This window comes from Cyclopterus lumpus, chromosome 11 (genome assembly GCF_009769545.1).
Source record: "Cyclopterus lumpus isolate fCycLum1 chromosome 11, fCycLum1.pri, whole genome shotgun sequence".
Taxonomy (NCBI): domain Eukaryota; kingdom Metazoa; phylum Chordata; class Actinopteri; order Perciformes; family Cyclopteridae; genus Cyclopterus; species Cyclopterus lumpus.
The window spans coordinates 974,297-994,117 of NC_046976.1; the positions used below are offsets into that span (position 1 = coordinate 974,297).

The following is a 19,821-nucleotide window of genomic DNA, read 5'->3' on the forward strand; positions in this document are numbered from 1 at the left end:
TTCATGTGCTTTTTAAAAGTGCTGAAGGTTGGGCACTCCCTAACAGACGATGGTAATGTGTTCCAGAGGGTGCCGCCTTTGACAGACAGAACAGTCTGACCAAAGGTGGTGCGCCTGTGTGGGATGACACAGTCGCCTCTGTCGGAGGCTCTGGTGACTCTAGTCGCTGGGCCGCAGAGCCGCAGACAGGTCTCTGTTTGATGTACTCGTTCAGCGGAGGAGGTGCCAGACCATTTAGGGCTTTGTAAATGATGCTGGCCTCTTTAAGGCTGATAAGGTTGTTAAAACTTTAAAATGTATGTTTGTTCAGGATGTGGCAGTGATGATGGGTTTGCGGTTTCTTGTCAAAGACTTTGAGTGCTCTCTTATACAGAGATTCTATGGGTTTGAGTGTTGTTATGCACGTGAGTGACCAGCTGGTCAGACAGTACACTAAATGTGATCATCGAATGTAGGAATGTCCTGCTGCGTTCTCTGTCAAACTGTTTCTGATGTGCCTGAAGTTAAGTAGGTTGAATTTGATGTAGGTCGCTACCTTTTTGACATAGCTCTTAAATGTCAGGGTGGAGTCTAGAATTACCCCATTACTAAGTCTAGCTCTGTTCCCTTTACAAATATGTTCGAGTGTGTTATTTTTTGGGCAGGTTTGGAGAAAATCATACATACAGTTTTTTTAGCATTCAACAGGAGGCAGGATTTAGTGAGCCAAGCCTGAACATAAGACATAGCGGATGATAGGATGCATAAAGCATATTGGTTGTTTTTAGCTGATGTAAAGATTACAGCATCATCCGCGTACATCTGTGTATGTATATTCTGACAGGAGTTGGGTAGTGTGTTAATAAACAGGGAAAATAAAAGCGGCCCAAGGACTGACCCTTGAGGAACACCTATAGGACATTCAAGACAGGGAGACCTAGCACCATCTACAGTAACATATTGTTTTCTGTTGGATAAGTATGATTTGAACCAGTTAAGAGCATGGGTGGAATAGTTGAAATGGGTTAACCTGGACAGTAGGATTTGGTTATGTACAGTGTCGAAAGCTCTCTTGAGATCTAAAACGATAGCACCAATACATGCATTCTTGTCCAACAGACCCTTGATATTTTCAATGAGGACACACAGGGCCGTCTCGGTCGAGAGGTGAGCACGAAAACCAAACTGCATAGGATGCAACAGGGTCTTTGCTGAGATGCTCCACAAGAAGTTGGGCAACCCATTTCTCTGCTATTTTTGATATTATCAGTAAGATACAAATTGGTCTTTAGTTAGACAGAGTTGACCAGGCTCTCACTGCATTCAGGAGAGGAGAAGAGCTTGGCTATCTCATCCACGGACTCCAAAATAAAGTGGTTTAGACTAGTAGCCAGAGTGATGGGATCGCTCACTAGAAAGTTATTTATAGAGAGCTCTAGTTCCTTGTCCTGTTTGCATTTACGGCCAACCAATTTGTTAATGTTTTTTTTACCTTGTGCATTTGCGATGATTTCCAGGAAAAAGTTGGCTTTAGCCTTACGTAACGCCTGAGTTATTTCTGCTCGTTGTATATTTTAATCTGTCGGTACCCAGGCCGGTCTTCAGCGACTGTTTCAACAGTGTCTCTCTAGCAGACATGAGCACTCTACATTCCTCATTGACCCACGGTAGAGTTACCCTTCTTCACCTTATTTCTCCCTCTACTGATGAAAGGGGCCATAATCTCTTTGACTGACCTGTTAAACAGATCACCACCACTCTCAGGGTTCATACATGTGAGTAATTTGGCCCAGTTATATTCGTGTAGGGCTGCCGCTAGGTTATGTTGCTAGTTTTTTGGTATGAATTCACAACGGGGCGTAGAATTAACTGGTTTTGAAAAGGAGTTGGAGAATCATGACTTAGTTAAGGATTTTTCTGTCTTTTATCACATACCAGTTGATATTAAAATCCCTAATTACAATTGCTTCAGTATGGTCTGCATGGTGATTTAGGAAGGCTTTTAGTTGGTCATAGAAATCTTTTTTGGCAGAGGGTGGGCGGTACAGACATAATAAAAAAAACACATTTCAGCAGATAGAGAGATTGTCAAGTAAATGTTCACTTTGCTCACGTTTGGGTACCAAGCTACGGATGTTCAAGTGACCACATAACAACCCTCTAGGTTTAGAACGAGGGTTCCATACTAACTTGGCGTGGTTCAATGTCCTGAAGATTCTTGTCCTGAGTTTCTTCAGAGCTGGATTCCTGGTTTTTGTCAGGGTTGGTTTACGTTGACAGCTCCTACAGGGGAGTTGTGTAAGCCGACTTGCAGTGGATCCGGGCTGAGGACGAGCCGCCGCTAACAGACCCGACGCTGATGGTGTTAGCTGCTCCTGTTGTTGTCGCTGTCGTCCACGTGGGCAACACGAACAGATGTCAGCATTGGCCGGAGCACGCCGTGGCTCAGCATGGAGCGTCCGACAAACCCGCGGTGCTACCGGCCATCACGTTAGCTTCCAGGCTCGGCTCCAGTAGTCCCCCCAAGGCAAGCTGCGGATCGGCCTGCAGGCAACCGCAAAACCCTGTCTGGAAAACCAGCGATGGCCCATCGGCCACTGCACCAGCCCCTCCACTCTGAGAAGGCAGCACTCTCCAACCATCGTCAGGTGTGCCCGTTGTAATTCGTGTATCATCCGCTTTGGGGTTAGCTTCCTTCCCTGGTAGAGTGTGTAGCGGGCCGGGGGCCGGATGAATATCTCCAGATAACAACAAGAAAATGGTGATAATCAGAGTGCGGTTTAGCAAGTAGAGTTGCTGGTTTTGTGCGTTGCTGGTTTTGTGCGTTTCTTCACGATACGGCTAAAGCGTGTTTCCCATATCCAAATTTGATCATGGCTTGGCTTGACAGAGCGGCATTGTTTGCGTATATTTTTCCATGACTATAAAAGTTGATGACAACAGTTTTCAAAACCGACTTGATGTTAGTCAATCTAATAAAGTTACAAAGCAATCCATAGACTAAGAGGACTGTGAGTCCTCCTGCTCTACCTGCCACCATGTTCCTCACAGCTGTCACGTGCCCCCTCACAGCTGAGGGGGCACAGCTTCCACACAAATCTGTTACCTTGGTGTCATCTTTGGCCAACTCTCACAGCACATCAAAAAAACTGCTTCTTTCATCTTAAAAACATTGTCCGTCTACGCCCCTCTCCTCTTCAGCCGCAGAAACACTCACCTTCATCACCTCTCGACTGGACTACTGCAGCAGCATCCTGTACGGCATAGCCACCAAAATCATCAACAAACTAAAATACATCCAGAACTCAGCTGCCCGTCTCCTCTCCCACTCCCACACAAAAGATCACATCACCCCAGTCCTTCTTAACCTCCACTGGCTCCCCATACAGCAAATATTCCAGTTCAAAGCCCTTCATAACTCTGAACCCCTTCATGACTTTCTGACCTCCTGCACCGACACGCTCCCACCCGCAACCTCAGCTCTGCAAAGACCAACATCCTTACGCCCCCTACTCTGTCCAAGCATCGGACCTGGGGGGACCGGGCCTTCTCCATTGCTCCCTCTGGAACTCTCCCCAATCACCTCAGACATTCTCCATCACTCTCCTCTTTCAAAAACAGCACTTAAAACTATCCATCCATCCATCCATTTTCAATACCGCTTATCCTCATTAGGGTCGCAGGGGCGCTGGAGCCGATCCCAGCTGACATAGGGCGAAGGCAGGGGACACCCTGGACAGGCCGCCAGTCCATCGAGGGCACATGTAGGGACATACAACCATTCACTCTCACATTCACACCTATGGGCAATTTAGAGATCAATTAACCTGCAGCATGTCTTTGGACTGTGGGGGGAAGCCGGAGAGCCCGGAGAGAACCCACGCTGCCACGGGGAGAACATGCAAACTCCATACAGAAGGACCGCTCCGACCGGGAATCGAACCCACGGCCCTCTTGCTGTGAGGCGACAGTGCTAGCCTGCACGGTGGTGTAGTGGCACTTAAAACTAATTTATTTAAATCTGCTTTTAATGTTATTTTTTATTTTATTTCTCACTGTTGCCATCTTTCTTCTTTTGTTGTTGCTTCTATTGTTTGTCTTTACTGTGCCTTGAGTACTTTTTTAAAGTGCTATACAAAGTGTGTGGCCTGATCTCCCCTGCAGCAATCCTTTTTTGAAGTACCTCAATTCTTCAGGGTTCGGAATATGGGTTCAGCTTCTGTACATTTTACGCCCTAAATTGTTCATCAGTTGAATTTGTAACTCTGGTGTATTATTAATGAACATATGATTGATGATGATATTTTATCTGTTTTGAGAGTGTACCCAGAAATCCGATATATTTCGTCAGATAAAGATTAATCAGTAAACAAAATTTCAAAAAAGTAATTGTGTTCTTTACTAGGAAAATAAATAGAATAATGATTGACCCAGGAGGATAACTGACCTTCCCCCACCTAGAACAAGCTAAATATTGCTTTGTGTGTGTGTTTGAAAGTGATGGGGGAGGGGAGTACAGCTGGAATCAGGCAGAGAATGAGGAAATCAAGAACAGCCACTTCATTAGTGATAATGACTCCCTGAGCTCCGCACCCTAACAACTGACAACACACCAGTCAAAATGATGTCACAGTCACTTCCCTATCTCTTCTGGTTCCCATAGAGACAGCAGTCAGTAAACACAGACCCACTGTAAAATTGCGATTCACAATAATATGTTCTGTATAATATGTTTTGTGTTTTCACTGTATTCATATTTGTGTGTCACAGTAAACGAAAGCAGCTCTCGTTCTGATGTCAGTGAAGGCAAACCAGGATGGCATGCAAATTTATTTTGCACATTTCAGCTTGCTTTTTCATATATTTGAAACTATTAAAAGTCTATCGCAGCGGTCCCCAAGCCGCGGGTCGGTTGGTACCGGGTCGCACAGAAAGTCGTAAAAAAATTTTATTTTATCTTTGGAGAGCTTCTTTGTGAAGCAGATTTTCTGCAATGACAGCGACGAAAACTAAGTTACGGAGCAGACTGGACAACAAACACACTTCGGGTGTCGTTGTGTCCCGTCTCCCCGAGATGGCACCGGCTCGTTGCAGTGAAACAAGCTCAGGGCTCCCACTAATTCGGCATCATGGTGAATTGTATTTTTATGCACTTTATGCTGGTCGTATCATTTTATTACTCCCAAAGCTGTGATCGCTGTATAAATAGGTGTAAAAGGTGAATGAGTCCAATACGAGTCCATTAACCATTCAACAAACCGAGAAACCATTTATTCATGGAGCAACTTTGAGCATGTTGAAACAGGGATGAGCAACTTTAAATATTGAACATAAAGAGTAAAAAACACAAGGTTAATACATAAAAACATTGAAATAATAAAGCCTGGATGAAGTATAAATAATAGTGACTGTGTGTCAGCTGCAGTTGGTAACTTTTATAAAAACTCAAATAAACAGATATTCTGGATCCTCGGCCTCCTCTTTGCACTCCTAATAGCATTTGCAAGATTCCACCGTGCCCAAAGGAAAGCAGCCAATCGGCGCCTGAAGTCTCAAACACAGCTATCAATCAGTGCTGGTCAATATACTGTATTGCCTATTTCAGACACATATTTTAATTTATGGATTAGCTGTAAAATGAGAAATTGTGCAACCCACCGCCATGTAGAAAACAGTGGAGCCGAGACTAAGCACCGCCCACTGGCCGGAGACTCTTCTGCTCTGTTTGGTAGTTTTTAGAGCACTAAAAGAGGTTTTACATTATTATTATTATTATCTGTCTGTTGTACTACTGGTAGGATATAATGATATTTTATAAAAGTTACTAACTGTTGTTTTAAAGCTCTCAGTACAGAAACATATTTTCTATTAGCTTGTTTCTCTGGAAGGACACGCATGGAGGAAAAAGATGGAGGAAAATATACCGGGTGAGTAACTACAATTCAAATATAATAAAATATATAATAAAGTAAAGAACACCAACTGTTCAGCAACAGCAGCAAGCAAAGCCCTTCTGTCTCTCACACAAACACACATCATATCACACTGAAACAGAGTCTCTTACCGATGGTGAAGCTAAAGCCATCAATGCTGAAAGTGGCACTCCGACACTTTTTAAATCCCTGTTTTTTAGACGTTGTTTCTGTCATGGTGGCTCCTGATGTGCACTATGCCTGTAACCCTGGTAGTGCTTGTAGTCCCGCTAGAGGCTGGAGGCGCTGCGGAGCTTTCAGCTCTCGTGTTTAGGGGAAATGCTTGCCTCCTCCTCCCTGCTCTTCATCTCTCAAGGCCAGTATGATCCTGCAGGAGCACTCGCAACAGCAGCTCTCTCCCTCTGTCCCTCTAACCTCCATCATTCACAGCTGACTCAGCAGCAGATATGTATCTTGTTCTCCCCTTTATGATAAAGTCTCCTCCTCCCTCACAACCTCCTTGTTTACATAATTGTATCATATTCTAAGCTATATTATGATACAGTTACGTGAAGAAGAGACGTGTGTGTGTGTGTGTGTGTGTGTGTGTGTGTGTGTATGTATATATATATATATATATATATATATATATATATATATATATATATATATATATTGTGGCATCACAAGGGGACAGGTAGTGGATGGGCGCTACAGAGTGGCCACCAGTGCAAAAACTACATCTCCCAGCCTGCCTCACCGCTCACCCAGCTGCAGCTGCTTAAGGCACCTGATTGAGGCAGGGCTGGGAGACTTAAGGGAGAGCACCTGGGAAGGAGAAGGGAGAGCGGAAGGTGAACCCAAGAGCACCTGGAAGAGGACAACAAGGGAGAGGACCTCGTAGCCTGGATTCACCAGGATTGAGTTTTTGTTTGGTTAATTAACCACTTTCTCCTCCGGGATGTTTTGTGTTATCTAACTGGACCTTTTTTTTGATACTTTGTTGTTTTTGGATGTTACCTTGCTGGTGGGATGGGAAATAAACCTGGACTTTTGTTAAATACCCTCAGACGTGCCTGTGTTCATCTCTCTCTTTGCACCGCCCCAGGCTAGTGTGTGTGTGTGTGTGTGTGTGTGTGTGTGTGTGTGTGTGTGTGTGTGTGTGTGTGTGTGTGTGTGTGTGTGTGTGTGTGTGTGTGTGTGTGTGTGTGTGTGTGTGTGTGTGTGTGTGTGTGTGTGTGTGTGTGTGTGTGTGTGTGTGTGTGTGGTGTGTGTGTGTGTGTGTGTGTGTGTGTGTGTGTGTGTGTGTGTGTGTGTGTGTGTGTGTGTGTGTGTGTGTGTGTGTGTGTGTGTGTGTGTGTGTGTGTGTGTGTGTGTGTGTGTGTGTGTGTGTGTGTGTGTGTGTGTGTGTGTGTGTGTGTGTGTGTGTGTGTGTGTGTGTGTGTGTGTGTGTGTGTGTGTGTGTGTGTGTGTGTGTGTGTGTGTGTGTGTGTGTGTGTGTGTGTGTGTGTGTGTGTGTGTGTGTGTGTGTGTGTGTGTGTGTGTGTGTGTGTGTGTGTGTGTGTGTGTGTGTGTGTGTGTGTGTGTGTGTGTGTGTGTGTGTGTGTGTGTGTGTGTGTGTGTGTGTGTGTGTGTGTGTGTGTGTGTGTGTGTGTGTGTGTGTGTGTGTGTGTGTGTGTGTGTGTGTGTGTGTGTGTGTGTGTGTGTGTGTGTGTGTGTGTGTGTGTGTGTGTGTGTGTGTGTGTGTGGCTGCTTTCGTTTATCTTTAAGGGAAACACCAGGTGAATTGGTTCATGCAGTTCCTACATTTGAACACAGGGTGGTACATTTACATCCAAAGGCATATAGGTAAGTGCCTGATAATGAGAACAGGTGTGGATGGGAAGCAAACAGTTTTTGACTGGTCGTGTCAATGTGATTCTGTGTTTGTGGCAGAACTAACATGTAATGTATTGCAATAGTATTGGACGTTGCTAATGTTATGCTACGGTGTGATTGGACATGTGACGTGAGTCAACAGCTGATCGCATTGCGGGAGTCAAAAGCTGATAACATCGCTAGACTCAACAGCTGATCAACATCACGCTGATCAATTGGTGTTTGCTTTGAAATATAATTGGACAACTGACGAATGGACCACCATGACTTGCAAGCAAAGCTTCTTAAAAGTACAATTCAGTGCATGACAGAGAATACAAAACAGAGGTGCAATGTACATTTGATAAATACATAACTCTTTGCAATGAAGCAAAGGAACAACATCAATTTCTGTCACAAATCCTATCTCATAAAGAAAGGAAGAAACGAGATATGGTTCAAAGCTAAAATATTGAGTGTTCATGAATGATGCTGGGAAAAGGTGGACATACATGTCCAAACCTGGTGAAAATCATTATTGAGAGTGAAATAAAACCCAGTGACAGTATTTCCAATGTGGAAACAAATGTTTGTGTTGAGAAATCAAGCAGAAAGTCACACCAGCTCAAGAACCAGCAAATCATCTTCATCTGTACGGATTCAGGTAGAGGCAGAGAGAGCAGCACTTGAAGTTTGCACTGCAGCCTTAAGAAAATCCACTTTTGGCCTATGTTTAGGCTGAAAAGTCTTTTCAGAGCATAAAAAGAAAACAAATACAGCTTTGAGGCAGTAAAGTGATGAAAATATCAAGTATTCATGAACATATGAAACTTGTAAGTCTGGTATTTTGAGACACTTTCTTAGGGTTAGGGGTTAGGTTAGGGGAGGGTCCCCCCTGTGCACTGGCCAGTGCCCCCCCCCCCCCCCATGGTAAGCTCTTCTGCAAACACCCAGACTCCCCGGTGCCTCCCCTGACAGAAAAACTACACACATATTAGTTATATCCAAGGTTGAAATGCCTCTGTGGGCTTCTGAATGGAGGTGAAAATAATGGTCTTTCCTCTCATAACAATGGTTATAACACAGGTGAACTGCCCCTGTTGGGCTTCTGAGTGAAAGAACACAAGGTTGTTCTTTCCATGTGTCCTTCCTCAGTCTCTGAATGGAGGAGGCTGGTCTGTGATGATGCACCTGGTCTGTGATGATGCACCTGGTCTGTGATGATCACGGTTGCAAAATTCCGGGAATATTCAAAGTTGGAAACTTTCCACGGGAATATACGGGAATTAACGGGAATTACAATTAATTATTGGGGTAATTTAACTGTATTTACCTTGTCATAAGCAGACATGCATGCAAACATTTATAATACAACTTTTAAAAATGACATTTTTTGACTTTTTTGACATTTTATTCTTTCATCGAACAACAAAATTTCAAACAAAATTTCCAACCCTTTATTCAGAAAATGCAAAGGTAACAGGTACCGTAAATTTCGGACTATAGGCCGCACCTGCAAATTTTACATAAATAAGACGCACTTGTCGATAAACCGCAGGAGGGCGTGGCTTGTCTCCGTGGCTTGTCTCCGTAAACACAGTTTTTTCCGCCGTTCACCACGGAATAAATAACCACTAGTTCTGCTTTATACTTGTTGTGGACATCCCATAAACATAAACGCCCTGGTGTCTGGGTTCATAACATCACCCGTAGGCTCACACAGCTCGGGGAATTTCACCGACTCCGTCTCAATAACTTCCGCTTCCAGCAGCATGCAGGCCGGCAGGAAGAGGGGGGAGGGGGGGGCGTGGCTTGTCTCCGTAAAAACAGCCGTTCACCACTGGGGGAAATAACCGTTAGTTCTCGCACAACGTTACGGGTCTCTCCGATGGTCTTTGCTCTACCGGCTTTTTTTTTTTGCTCCGCTCCGCACTCAACTCAACTTTTTTAATTTTTTTATACTCAAACATCGCCGCATCTTATTGGGTGGCGTAATAATCGCGCAACACAACGAATCGATAATGCAATTCGTTGCCAACTATTTTAATAATCGATTTTAATCGATTTTATCGATTCGTTGTTGCAGCCCTAGAACATGGCTTCAGTTTACCAAGTAATCAATATGCTAGGTAACAAACAGTGTTGGGAAAGTTCACTTTCTACATGAACTAGTTCAGTTCATAGTTCACAAATTTTAAAATGAACTAGTTCAGTTCATAATTCAAAATTTTGAACTAAGTTCACAGCTCCAAAAAATGAACTAGTTATTTTTTTCAATATGTTGAGAGCTATAATTGAAATCTCTATCTGTCTGCAATACCGCTCTTGGCCTCTACGCAACTCGGCACTCTCACACTTGCCAGGCATAGGGCTGAAACGTTCAGACACTGATGACAAAGACGTTCAGAAACAACAGAACGTTTTATGTTTACGTTTATGTTTCTGGCAGACAATGTTCCCAACCTGCTACATTCAGGGTCCAGCTGAGCTAGGTGTGCATAGTCTTGTTCTCAACTACACTTAAGTTTCCTGTTATATGCTTTTGCAAACAAAACAAGGAAATTTACCGGAAACTAGTGATGATGCACCTGCTGCGTTGCCGGGATCTGTTTTCCAGGCTTGTGTTTAATGGTAATGTCGTACCTTTGAAGTTGCAGTATCATGCGTTGTAGGCGTGGCGGTGCGGCTGCCAAGGGTTTCCACATGATTGACTCAAGTGGTTTGTGGTCTGACTCGACGATCACCTGTCGTCCGTACAGATACTGATGAAAGCGTCTGCATCCAAAGAGCACTGCGTACAGCTCCTTTTCAATTTGAGCGTAATTTTCTTCAGTCTCATTTAGTGTCTTGGATGCATATGCAACTGGTTTCTCTCCCTGAAGCAAGACTGCTCCTAAGCCGCATTTTGATGCATCGACTTGTAGTTTCACCTCTTTGGTGTGGTCGAAGTATGTGAGCACTGGGCCGGGCTCTTGTATTAGCAGGTCTTTCATTTGTTGGAATGCAGCTTCTTAATTTGAGTCCCACGTGAATTCACTGTTCTCTATCAGCAGTTGTCTGAGCGGGGCAATCGTCTCTGAAAGTCTAGGTGCAAACTTGGAGAGGTAGGTGACCATGCCCAGTATGGTCTCCAGCTCTACTTTGCTGCGTGGGGGAGCCATTTCTTGAATTGCCTTGACCTTGTTGGGGTCAGGCTTGATGCCTTCTCGTGTCAGTCTATGTCCAAAATAGTTCACCTCATAGACGCAGATGGTGTATTTGTCTTTGTTTAGCTTTATTCCTCTCTCCCTGGTTCTCTCCAGCATGGCGTGCAGGTTGGCATCGTGCTCCTCTTTGGTGCGACCATACACCAAGATGTCATCCACGATGGCTGTGACACCCTGAAGCCCCTCATAGGCTTCATCAACTCTCCTCTGAAACTCATCCTATGCAGAAATGATTCCAAAAGGGAGCCTCTTGAACCGATATCTGCCATAGATGGTGTTGAACGTCGTTAACATGAATGATTCCTGGCTGAGTTTTATTGTCCAGTATCCAGATCTAGCGTCTAGTACACTGAAGTACTGTGCTCCGGCTAGTCTTGGTGTGACATCTAGAGTGGGAAGTGGATAGTACACTGTAAAACATCACAGCCCTGTTTAGTTATGTCCACTTACTTATTCTCTTTAACTCAAAGACCTCTGACAAGTTTTAGATTTTGAACTTAACTGTTCAAGTTCAACTTCGTTAAACTTGGCGGCTGCCAAGGGTTTCAACATGATTGACTCAAGTGGTTTGTGGTCTGCCTCGACGATCACCTGTCGTCTGTACCGCATGATATCAGCGCACGTTATTGCACCTTCTGACTCTCCCGTGTTGTTACTTCAGTTCACTTTTGAGCTACGAGAGTACGTCGAACTATCGGATGAGTAACAATCCAAAGGATTTCCAGATCCTCCAAATCATTATTCAAAAGTATTAAATGGATGTGAAAAATCTGCAAAGTACATTATACTGATACTCCAGGATTTTATTATACTTATAGCTCCTAGTTTTTTTTCCCCACAGAACTGTACATTGTTTAGTTGAGATCAAGTTTCTCGCTGTAATTTCAGTCTTGAAGTTGATTTTTTGTTGTTATTGTGGTTGATGATAAAACAGGCGATAAAAGCACAAAGTCTCTGTCTGTTATGCGCGGATGAAGAAGCGCGCTGCGGGGGAATGTGGGGTCGCTGCACTACAAGCCGAGCGCCAGAACAAGCTGGATGAATTACTTTAATGGGAAAGAGATGGAGATGTAGATGTGTGTGAGTTTAATCTAGTGCAGGCAGAGGAAATATATAAAAAGCCAGAGTGGAGTAAAGTGTACTTCTCACCACTGTCCCCCACATTGCATTACAAAGAGAGACTGAGCTCGGAGATGGCTTGGCTCCGGCTGATGTCAGTCCAAAAGGAAGAGTGCACTCCAAAGCTAACGAAACGACCAAATTGAACTAATCTACAGTGTATGTTGGTATGATTTATAACTCTGAACTGTTCATTGGGGACTTTCAAATCTTTTAAACATGAAGTTAAGTGTTATGCTTTTTTCAGTAAAGGGTAGTAGCCTACGTAACAATTATCCAACCCAGCGACGCTCCTTTACTTCGTGTGCCGTCTTACCAGGAGTTTGATGAAGGGTTGATATCAGCTCTCAGTGGTCCAGGACGTGTTAGCTTGACGTGTTAGCTTGGCCTGGAGGTGCGGAGAGGCAGTTAGCATCTACCAAAACAGGAAAACAAGACTCCCGTTAACTCCAAAGTGTTTGTATTTAAACATGTGTTCTTATTATGGTGACAAGTTGTGTTCATTCGCGTCTTTAGCAACCATTTGCAAAAAGGGGGCGTGGCTTATCTCCGTGGCTTGCCTCTGTAAAAACAGTTATAATTTCCGCCATCCACCACGGAATGTTGTGGACATCCCATAAACGTCGGAGCATCTAACGCCCTGGTGTAACATCACCCGTAGGCTCACACAGCTCGGGGAATTTCACCGACTCCGTCTCGATAACTTCCGCTTCCAGCAAAGTAAAAATTAAACACCAAATAATATAGACTGCTACAGGCTGACAAAAATAACCATAGGCACTTATAGGCGAGCTTTGGCAAGCAAAACTCCAGAGGTCGTCTGACCGTTGCTGCAGACAGTTAATAAATCCAAGTACTTGTCTTTTTTCTCTGTTTTGGGGGAAAGAATATGGGAGGCCAGCCTAATCAGTAGAGGAAACAGATCTCAGGGGCTGTCGGGCTCCAGGAAAATGGATCTAGGTTGTGAAAAGCCACGATTACCACGAGCTGCTCTGGAATCAGCCATCTGGAGATGCCTGCTCCAAAAGCCGGTAAAGTTCGCTCAACTGGGGCCCAACTAGGAAACAGGTTTACGCCTCCTTAACAGACAGCCAGCAATCCCGGAGAGGAGGGATGTTTGCTCTACACAGCGAGGTGTGCATTTACTTTCTTATTCATCTACACTGACATTATCCTTGTTAAACTGACACATATTCTTTGTTATTTTTTTAAAACATTTTCTGAAAGGAAATATTTACCATTGCTCTTGATGCCATTTAAGAAAATTGGAACTCTGCTGTGAAGTCTCGTCTGCGCAAGAATGTTATTTTGCCCTCAAATTAACCTTCTTTAAGTTTTCCAAGACTTCCAATTTCCTTCCTGTCTGTCTTCGGGAATGACATCCATTGTTTGTAATCACTGTCTGAACATTTCCAATTAATGTAGCCTTTATCAACCGACCATTAACTTGTATCTCATCGGCCCACTCATCCTAAAAAAAGATACACATGTAGCTGATGCAAATGGAAAAAGGGATGCCAGTCAAACACATACAGGCACAAGCTTAACATTAAAATGAATAAATGGATCATTATTTATTTTATTAATTCAATTAATTGTTTTTGTATTCATCTTTCATGCCCATTTGCAAATACAACTGAAGGCAATATTTATAATTTAAGGCCCTTTTTTTTCTCAACATTTCTTTTGTTATTTGTGCCTCTCGAGATTCAGGCTTAAGATTTCTTGGTGAGGATTGCAGTGATTGTCAAGAAGGTTTTCCTCTTAATAAAATCACTACTTCAAGTCATTTAAGACTAAATACAAAATAAGCGTAATAAGACTGTTAAATTAAATACGGGAAGAAAAATGTACCAAACACTTTCAATTATTCATTTACTGAGTACAACCCACTGCAGTCTTGGTATTAATGCTGGTTAATCTGAGCTGTGCTTCATTCATAAATGAATAGCAATAATATATGAGCAGTGCTGTAAGGGAAACACATGAGGCCCCCCTGCAGAATAACCCTGAGACCCCCCCCCCCCATATGTAAGGGATAATGTATTGTCCGGCGGTCGTTATCCAAAGATAAACGAACAGGACCCAAGCTTTTCTTTTGAGGGAAATTTATTCAATCAGAAAAAACAGCTCAAACAGAGAACAAATGTATTCCAACAGAAACAAAACATATGCTAGGGCCTATCAAACAGCTCAAACAGAACATATGTTACAACAACATAACAAATATGCCTACATATAGTCGATACACCGGTAGGCTACTTTCTACAGGTTTGCATTTGAATACACATGTGCGCGTCTTTTAGCAAATCTGTGTGCAAAGTCTTGAACCACGCTCTTTACATCTAAACTGCGCGCACATTTATTCTCTATGCTAAGGATGGCCACACCGGACAGCCTCTCTTGTGACATGGAGCTTCTGAGATATGTTTTGATCAGTTTTAGCTTGGAAAATGACCTTTCAGCGCTTGCGACAGGTATTGTCAGAAATAATTTGATGGCCGTGGCTACATCAGGCACACTTGATAGTATGGAGTTGTGTTTTATTATTAGCGTGTTCGCTAAATCATAAAGGCCCTAGTGGTTGCCTGTTACGATTGCATTTACAACTATTATTTAAAACTTATAAAGCCAATTTAAAATACTTTTTTTATTGTGTAGCTTTATATGAGAGAGACAACTTTGAGGGATATCTTAATGTTATTACGTAATGTAATATTATTTATTTATTACATTATTCGGCCCAGATTCGGCAGCCGATAAACCGGTTGCCATGTCTAAGACAGAATCTGCCCATGTCCGTAACAGCTACACCTGGGCCAGACATGGCAACAGTGAAATGTGCCAAAGGTGGCTCACATTTGGCCCCATCGAGCCGGAACACAGCCGAGTCAGCCGACACTTCAATACGGCCGAGTCCGCTGGCTAGTGTTGGATTAAAAACAACAACAAAATTTTCACGCGAGGCCCCCCCGCGGTCCCTCTACGGGCCTGTATATGAGCACATTTGTGTGGCGAAGTCGGCCTATAACGCGAGGCATGTTGTCAGTGGAGTGCATTAGAACGCCCTCCAGTGGACATTTGTGAGCAATCATCCAATGTATTAAAAATTAATGTGTATTGAAGATATGAGTCGAGCTGGGAGAAGACAGTCTCGGTGTGCAACAGGATACAAAAGAATATTAAGAGGAAAGAAGAAGATGAAAAACTGAAGATGGTGACAGATTTATTAAATAATGCGAGCAATGAATAAAGAAGTTTTTGCTCTGAGTGCTTTGAGGTTATGGTTTATTTTGCTGCCTAAGGGGCCTCATAAATGTTAGACTCACCCGGAGGAGTCTGCAGGACTGCAGACAGCTGGGACCCAGACTGCAGTATCAGCAGCAGAGTTAGCAGAAGCAGCCTTGCCTGTATATCCAGGGATGGTGGTTCGTCTGGCACAAATCACAAGTTCACACATTATTTATCAGAATCTGTTGCAGGAGAATGAACACCGCCATGTGCGAGGAATTTTAAAGTTATACTATGTTTACAAATATGCTTCAGTCACCCAGGGTGTAAGAATAAAACAAAAATATGTGTGCAAAATATATTTCATGCTGAATTAGTGGAGCTCTTGAGATCCTCCTGAATGTGTGTGTGTGTGTGTGTGCCTTACCGTGCTGTAGGCACGTATGGGGCCACGATGCTCCTCTTCAGGGTCAGCGGGCTAAAGTCTCCATCCATGTCGTCAATGTTCTGCATGTTCTCAGAGCCGATCGTACCACTGCGCACACATGAAAACACATGTGTCGAGGGACACTAGGAATGAACACTGTGAACTACTACTATGTAAGTATTATACATCATGAATAATGAGTACTTTTATTGTACTTCTGATGCTTTAAGTACATTTTGCAGCTCACACCCCCCCACCCCGTTACTGTCTGTCACACAGTATAAATGACAGGTTCAGAGATGAATCTTGGAGCAGCAACTTGGAAATATGACTTGTGTGTGATTTCAACTCTGCTCCTTCTTGCAAGAATAAATTACCTGAATGATGATTTTACACTTATTTTTCTAACATAGTGGTTGTTTTAGTAGAGCTCAAACTATGGAAAATGTGTCTGCTCAAAAACTTCCAATCTGAATTGCCACCTGCCCTAACCTAACCTTTTTCATTTGATTTCAGAATGTTTTCCATGAAAAGGTTGAGTAGTTATTTAAAAAAAGGAGCTTTGATTCACACCTTTGCCTGGCTGGCAGCCTTGTGTCCAGCTCTGGACACATCCGGGCCATCAGTCAGGGGGCGGGGCGATGGCTAGCAGCTCTGTTTTAATGAATATCAATCATGCCTTCCAGGCTGAGCCGTCACCACAGGGCTGCGATTGGTTCACAGCAGACCAACCTGCAGCGGCCGGGGAAAGCTGCTATCAGTGTCCATTCACTGACAACAATGACTCTGAATAACTAATGAGCTCTGTCCAGGCTGAACTGTGGACCTCACGATATCCTCAGAGTAGCTTTGAACATGACCAGCAGCCTCCGTGGCCCAAACGCTGGACCGGGGAACCTAAAGAATAACAATGCTTTCATGAAGAACAATTAGTCAATTGTAGCTTTACCACCAACACATATACCCAGCAGGAGGATACAAGCACCTTTCCATTTGGATTACTTTTTTAAAATCTATTAGATTCTTTAAGGTGTTCTTAGAGGTTTTGACATCAAGAAGGTTGGAGTGAAGAAAATCAGAAATGAAACCAAGACTCTTTCTCTCCTGCCTGGCAACCTTCTACTGTTTAAGTAAGTACAGTTTAGATGTTACATTTAGTACGCTTGTTCAGCTGTTGGAGAGTTTAGGATGAGAACTTTGCCAAGTCCAGAGAGCAGAGGATGCTGCTGCAGTTCCATCTGTTCTGTTGCTGCTTTAACTTTCAGTAAACTGGAACTCAAATCTCTGTTGCCTAAATTATTAATCAACCAGTGTATAGCCTGAAAGCCATAATCATCCTCATAACAGCTTCCTTTTTGAAGATGGTATTGTTTCCCATTGAATCAGTAAGTTTCACACGATCTGTGGTCCAACAGCATCTTTATATCGCCTCTGTAATTTAAGTTTCTGAAATCGTTGTAAATCGGAGAGACAAGCTTCTGCTCTGTCCTCATTTACTAATCCAGGTATTATTATTAATAAGGACTGAATGATCTGTTCAGATGACTCTACGCTCTTGTCAATATATATATATATATATATATATATATATATATATATATATATATATATATATATATATATATATATATGGATGTGAATTGTTTTTCCTCGATCCCCTGCACAAATATGTACAATATGCAAACTTAAAGTGACTGTAAATGTCTGCATACAAACTGGAGCTAATGTACTAATCTTCATGTCAAATGTGACAAAAAGCATTATCACAGCATTGCCTTGGTCTTGTGGCCTTCCTGGAGGGAGGGCAATTCAGAGCCACACATTCTAACTGTTTTTTACAAGACCAAGAATGAACCTTCAACACAAATGTATAATGCAGTAAATACATGTTTACATACCTTGTAGTCTATTTAAAGCTAGTATATGGAAAAAGGTTGAATAACATCTTATTGCTTTTAGAACACTATGCAAATTAACTGACCATTGTGTCACTTTCTTCCCAGTAAAACAGTGTACGCAGAGGCCTATTGAATGTCTTTGGGGGGGTGGGGTAATTCTCTAAATAACTCCTATGCATATGAATATAAACTGGTCAAAACATATAATTATCAATATTGAATGAACATTATAGGTTAAAATTGAACGTCATCAAAACACTAACCAAGAAAGTTTATTCTTGAACTTGGAAGTTTTACAAATAGCTAAATATATAGCTTAATAAAAACTCAAGATCCACTCACTGCATTTTTCTGGAGATTTCCACAAAACAAACTCCACTGAAAGAATGTGAAGAGCAGAAAGCTCCAGAAAAAGATTCAGATTCTATTTTGAAACATTGAACTTGATCTAATTGTTTGCAATAGGGTTTCATTTTTTGAGGTCATATGAATACATAAATACCTTTCAAACATTTATTTAAAGAGCATTTCAGTAGGAATGGAATGCCTGAAGGTCAGGTACCTTAATTTGTTTTTCAGGCACGATTATCACATCATAAACATTTCAAATAACCCAGGAGGTTGTAGATGGGGAAGAAATGTTTTATTTGAAACAGCAGATTTCCATGTGAAGGGGAGCAGTTTAGACTCCTTAGCTTGGTGAGTTGGTGACCTCTGACCTTGGGACCCCCTCCCCTCCCAAAGGTCAGGGAGGGGGTCCCGGTCAGCAGATCAGTCTGCGTGGGGGGTGCACAGACACAATAGTTCCCCCCGCCCCCAAGTCCTCAGTCTTCAGTGAGCTGACCTTCACACCCTCATCTCCATAACACTGAGCTCAGATTGAGACCTTATTACAAATATGTGTGTGGAAGGTAATCCCCCTCCAGCTGCCCATGACGTCCCCAACAACCCTCCCCTGTCTGGGCTCCTCACTCAGATTCACACATGCAGTGAACACGATGGAGGAGGCAAGCAAAAACACCCCTTGGTTTAATCCACAGCTGGGACACAAAGGGCCTGTGGTGGCTGGCGTGTGACAGAAAAAAGGCAAACATCTCAATCTGTGGAGGGTTTAGGCTAATGCTAAGAGGATTTGAGCCACGTAAAGATGTGGTTATGAGGCTGATGGGACCTGCTGTAGGAGGCCCTCATCCATTCCTGACCTGACTATTTGAGGTGTTAACAAGCACACAGTAATGCAATGCAACTAGTCCATTATACTTCTTTTATTGTTTTTTTGTTTTATTTCAGTTGATATGTGAAATCCTTAATGCTAAAATTCTTATGTCAGCTCTATGTCCAGTGCCACAGAGTGGTTGAAACATGACTGGGCAGCTTCTAATTCCCCAGTAGTGGTAGTACATGTCCAACTGGTTAAGCTTTCCATAGTAAAGCAGTAAGTTATTTAGATTTTTAAAAAGCAAATTCAGTGGTCCCATATAATTCACAGGAATTGCATAAGGCCCTATAACTAATAGTTCTCTTGTGATGCTACTATTCTTGTTCCATTAGATCAGTTTCATTCGTCCAATCGTGCTTCCCATGATCTTGCAGTAGCAGCTCTCTCTGGGAGTCCTATTAGCTTGTGTTTTGTAAGGGGTCCTGCCAGGCTTTTTGCTTTTAATGAGATTTCCCTAAAAAGAGTTGCTGCATACACTCTGTGAGCTGACAACTCACTGATTAAAACTGCAGGACAAACAAAGAGACCTCCTCTCAATAACATGAGAGATCAATGCTTATTGATCTGCCTGGCTGGTGGGGACCATGGTTCTGGACAGTCTTTTTAAATCTGCACTGACATCCAAATGCAGATGGGACGTCCTAGGCGCCGGGGCCCAGGGGCCCAGGGGCCCAAGGCCAATATCAGTTTATGCATCGTTAAGCATGTTATCAGTCTAAAAAGACCAAGTCTGAAAACAACTATGGTAAAACAATGGCATTGACCTTAAGACTATGGTTTTCTTATCACATGATACATTCTTGAAATGTACAAGATTAAGTTATATGAGAATGTGTTGAATAGGGCCTGATACCAACAAAAGAAAGTAGTATTGTTTTGGTACTTTAACTTGTGTATTGTATCTCCACAAATATATATATTTTTAAAAACTGATTTAAACACACTGAGCTTAATATAGTTGTTGAATAATTAA

The 19,821-nt window shown here is 42.8% G+C and overlaps 1 protein-coding gene across 1 annotated transcript in view; it reads right to left on the reverse strand.

The window, feature by feature from the left end:
* The window catches only part of LOC117739009 (calcium/calmodulin-dependent 3',5'-cyclic nucleotide phosphodiesterase 1C-like), a 53,979-nt gene extending 47,851 nt beyond the window's left edge, over window positions 1–6,128 (reverse strand). Inside the window, exon 1 of the mRNA XM_034545251.1 lies at window positions 6,044–6,128. Within this exon, the coding sequence (XP_034401142.1) occupies window positions 6,044–6,128 (85 nt within the window). The remainder of the gene's footprint in view (window positions 1–6,043) is intronic.
* Window positions 6,129–19,821: the final 13,693 nt, after the last annotated feature.